Genomic DNA, 4,848 nt, shown 5'->3' with positions numbered 1-4,848 from the left:
TATTCACAATTTCAGTTGTGAAGCGGGATCACAACGTTACCCCTCTTGAATTCGAGAATATTTTAAGACAATCTCGCATTCACACTGTCAACTACCGCTTTATGAATACTGAAATTGTATTACACCGGGTTAAAACAAATTATTGTTTGACGGGATCCAATCTACAATTATGTTAGTTGTTCATTGTAGGCAACAAGGATCATTCCCTTTAAAGGGTTTTATTTGATTCACATTTGCCTAAATATCCCCACCCCGCCCACCCACCTTGAATTCGACCACTGGAACCTCCTCTACGTTGACCATAAGGTCTCTGTCGTGACCTTAATTCAATGGATCACTATCATACTGATTAACTTCTGAGGGCCAACGTTTATTATCCTTTTTTCCCAAATCACGAAGATGTCCCAGTGATTCCCATACAATTGACAAACACTCTGCTTGCATCTCAAGTGTCTGAAAAGCGATTACTTCTCAGGGTCAAATGTCCCAGGTCTAGACACTCCATGTTTGAACTCTGCCACTAGGTTTAAATGTGGGGATCCTCTTGGAGATTTTTCTGCGACCGACATTTCCTGTGCTTCGTTTTCTAACTCACTGTACTAAGCATGCAATTGCTCATAAGTTGTGTTTCATCATGTTCAATTTATCAGAGAAGCTGTTCACGTGATTGTAGCAATTGAGATAAACAAGACTTTGTAAAAAAATATTTTATTTCTATTATATCTATCATTAAACTTTCACTAAATGTTGTCTTAACCTGAAACATAATGTTTTGTTGCTGAAATTATCATGATTCATGATTTTGAATTGCATAAATGAAATATGGAGAGACATTCAACATGGTAATGCATTCAAGGATTAACTGCTCAGGTTCCAGATGAAATGTTATACAGTGGCTCATAGCTTTAAATTAAGCAAATCTTTGCGTTTGCCTTAAAGATCACTCGGTATACTCCGTGTCCTTTCACTAATTTCGACAGGTTCTCGTGGTGCAGCCTAAAACCGATGTTAAACATTTTTTTAACATCAGTTTTAGGCTACAACAAACTAACCGTTGTTTAATTACGTTTCTCCCACAAAACGTACAGTTGATTCACTTTACTGTATATACGACGTGATAAGGGGCTAAATCAAAGGCAAGTGTTATCCTCTGAAGAGAACGTTGTTTCCATAGCTCTGTATTTCAGTTTTATTTTCTTATAGTTACTTATTATGAACGTGAATGTTTACTGTGAAAAGTAAGAAATAATGCAGAAAAAATAACACAGATAATGGCAATATTTAACCCTCCATTGTCCTGATCTGAGCAGTAGCTCCAATTACTATTGAAAGGTACACCTTTCTTTGCCAATCACAACCAACCCATCTCTCAACCACGGACTCAGGAAGTCAAACGACACTGAGAGATATTTCTTATTAAACAGTCAGCAACGTTTGTTACACCAACAACTGGTTCAGGGTGAGTCTCAACAACTGATCACAATGATGGCGATTAATGTGATCCCCTATCTTTCTCTAATGGGGATTATTGTCACAGGTATGTTATTTATTTATTTATTTATTTTTTCTTCCCCTCTCTCTGTTTGTTGTATTGCTTTTATTTGATTTGTGTAATCACTAATTATTGGTTAATTGATTTCCTGACAGTTGCTGGTGATGCATCGGTGAAAGTTACCCAACATCCTCAAGCACAGACGGCATTACGAGGTGAAAACGTTAAATTTACCTGCTGGGCTGTCAATATCCAACAAAGTTCATATGTAACACTTTACTGGTGGAAACAAGGAGAGAGTCACTACTTAAATACAAAACCCGACAACAAGAAAATATTCGATTCAAAAACATTCCAGCTCCTAAACGTGAGTTTTCAGGACTCAGGAGTCTATCTCTGCGCAGTGGTCCTTCAGGGAAAAATAGCAGGAAATGGAACTGGATCACAGTTAATTGTACATGGTAAGTGTGAATACAATAGTAACGGAGAATCGTGAACGGCGATGGATTGCTACATTTTGAAATCAATATGGGTAAATTATTTATTTAATCCTCTACTCTCAGACAAAGATAAGATTGCACAGCAGACAAGGACAGGTTTAATTTCAATATGAAGCACATTGAAGAGCAGAATATTATGCAAACAAAGCTTTGCCCGTTCGTTATTGTACTGATCTGAGCCGGCGAATTTATCAAACACAACAAAGTGGGAAGTTGAATTGCTGAATAATTGTGTTAAGGAATGTTTTCAAACATTTATATCCATCCATACTGTCGTAACTAGAACTGATATCTATCTGATAACTTATTCTGTCCTGAACACGTTCATAGGGATTATCCCACGTTACTGACAATTCAATGCAAGACAAGGGGATTGATCTATGGATTCCCGCTATTTGGTTGAGAAGTTAAACCCAGGTCCCTTCTGCTTGTTCAGGTGGATATGTGAGGGTTCCTTTACATTCGTTACCCTACGGTGAACTACGAACTGAAACAAATGTGGCACAGTTAATCAAATTTTATTAATTATGATTGATAATGGTTATAATTTATTAAAATACATCCAATTTTGCTTACGTATCTGCATACACTACAGTTCAACACAATTTAAGTTGACCAAACTAAATGCTGGGGGAGAGATAGAGGAGCAATGTCCAATGTAATGTCCATTTTTATCCAAGTGTTTGTCCATCAAAAAGTATCCAAGTATTGTTGTACGGTTTCCAGTTCGATATCGCCCAGAAGTATCCGGATATTATTGCAGGTTTAGAGTTGTATAATTCATAATCTTCCTTCTTTAGAAGCTGGAAAATGGAGTGTGACTCCAAGTTCCAATTTTCTTCCTTCTCCTTTGAATCGATCTCCATTTATACTGTTGATGAGGTGACGTTTTACCTATTGCCTTTTGCAAGATGGTTCCATTCTAAAAACAAATGCAACAGAGCTCTTTCCAGCTGCAGACATTTTTTCATGAGAAAACGATTGATTAGGAATGAAAGCAGTTTGTTTATAAACAGACTTTTGTTTCTCCTCATTGAGAAAGGATCTTCTTTGAAGCTCATCACTACCAGCTCTCCTCATATGCGAGTGATCATATGTTTCAAATATATGAAGTAGACATAGTTTGAGATATTATTTAACACATTAATTACAGAATCCTACAGATTAAAGATCCTGTGGTACTATTCAAAAAAGAAGAGAAATTCTTCCACGCTGTATTCTGGCCAATGAATCCCTCAGTTAAATTTGGTTATTCACTCCATTGCTATATGGAAAACTGGCTGCTGTGTTCCCCTACAAAAATGCAAAATTGACACACTTTACAGTGAATCTCGTGAAATGCTTTGAGATGGTCCTCTCATCCTGAAAAACTCCCTCGAAGATAAGAATTATTATTAGGATTATTATTCATCAGAAACGTTTGCACCTGTAGTCCAGGCAATTACAATTTAGTGATTTACATAATTTTTTCTGAATTTCGTCTACAAATAGATAATTAATCCACTTGACAGCATATTAAGTGCAGCAATTTGAGCTATTTTAACAACATCTAAGATTATACACCAAATGCAAAGATTATTACTTTTATGATAAATACAAAAAGCAGAAGTTAACATTTTATAAAATCTGAACTTTTAACTTGCAGCAATATTCCACATACAACATGAAATGGTTTCGAACACCTATTGTAACTGTCGTAAATTAGTTGGAAACTTATACAATTTAAAGAAATATAGTGGAACAAAATTAATGTTGGTGTGCATGGGGAGGTTTTTCTTATTCTCTATTCATGGTGAAATCTTAATTTGAATCTGCATCTAAATTCACTATCCTGCATGATGGTTGCTATTTAAATCCAGGTTGTTGTTGCTCTAAAATGGTAGCAGAGCTTTTAATCCACAACTCTCCAAATCCCTTAAAACTATTATCTATCTCCCATTTAAATATCCCACTTAAATCTGCATCTAAGGCCACTGTTGGAATTGTATTCCACAACTTCACAATATTCCATGTGATGAGAAGGATTCCACATCAATTCTGAGAGCCACAATATTAAGATTATGAACTCCTTCACTTCTTTAGGCCCTCCAAGTCTACTATATCTCCTAAACTGAACACATCATTACAAACAAAAGACACAAACACTTTTTAAAACGGCATTTTCTTGCCTTTACAATCCAGATTCCTTTCTCTTATGTTCCAAGGAAAGAGTTAATATAAAATTCTAATGAGAATAAAGTTTTATATTCCAGCTGATCAACAGTAATGTGATTCTACTCCACTGTCTGCCCTACAGTCCCCCCAACCCCACTGAAGATATTCCCCAGAGATTCTGAAAGAGATTCATCAAAGTCTTTGACTCTTGTGTGTGAAACGGCTGAGTTCTACCCGGGAGATGTAACGCTCACCTGGAATAAAGATGGCAGTGAAGTTAAAACTGGGATAGATCTCACTGAAGCAAAGAATTCAAAAGGACTTTATAAAGCTTCGAGGTCTATGGAAGAGACACAGCCTGTACAGAGTGGGGCTGTTTATACCTGTCTGGTATCTCACATCACCCTCCGGATTCCAGTCGTTGCCGTCTACACTGTTTCTGAATCCAATAAAGGTAATTTGCCAATATCCTGAAGACAATCGTTTTCAACTAAATTGTTATGTAAAACATATTTCCATTTATTTACACAGAAAATTATAATCATATAATTTATAATCAGAAAATTGTAATCATATAATTTATAATCATATATATTATAAATTATAATCATATAATTTTCTTGCAGAATCCTGTTTAACATTCAACTTCACATGTCATTATTTGAACTTAGTCTTTCGTCTCTTAATCTGTAAATTCTTTTA

The 4,848-nt window shown here is 35.7% G+C and overlaps 1 protein-coding gene across 1 annotated transcript; it reads left to right on the top strand.

Annotated features, from left to right (window-relative positions):
* Positions 1-1,485: 1,485 nt before the first annotated feature.
* On the top strand, positions 1,486-4,620 carry LOC103185944 (immunoglobulin lambda-1 light chain-like). Its single transcript, XM_007904708.1, has 3 exons — positions 1,486-1,537; positions 1,648-1,953; positions 4,289-4,620. Exons 1-3 carry the CDS (start codon positions 1,486-1,488, stop codon positions 4,618-4,620), a joined length of 690 nt encoding a protein of 229 aa, XP_007902899.1.
* Positions 4,621-4,848: the final 228 nt, after the last annotated feature.

The sequence above is a fragment of the Callorhinchus milii genome, unplaced genomic scaffold, assembly GCF_018977255.1.
Source record: "Callorhinchus milii isolate IMCB2004 unplaced genomic scaffold, IMCB_Cmil_1.0 Scaffold14, whole genome shotgun sequence".
In the NCBI taxonomy this organism is placed as follows: domain Eukaryota; kingdom Metazoa; phylum Chordata; class Chondrichthyes; order Chimaeriformes; family Callorhinchidae; genus Callorhinchus; species Callorhinchus milii.
This window is presented reverse-complemented; position numbering and strand designations above follow the sequence as displayed.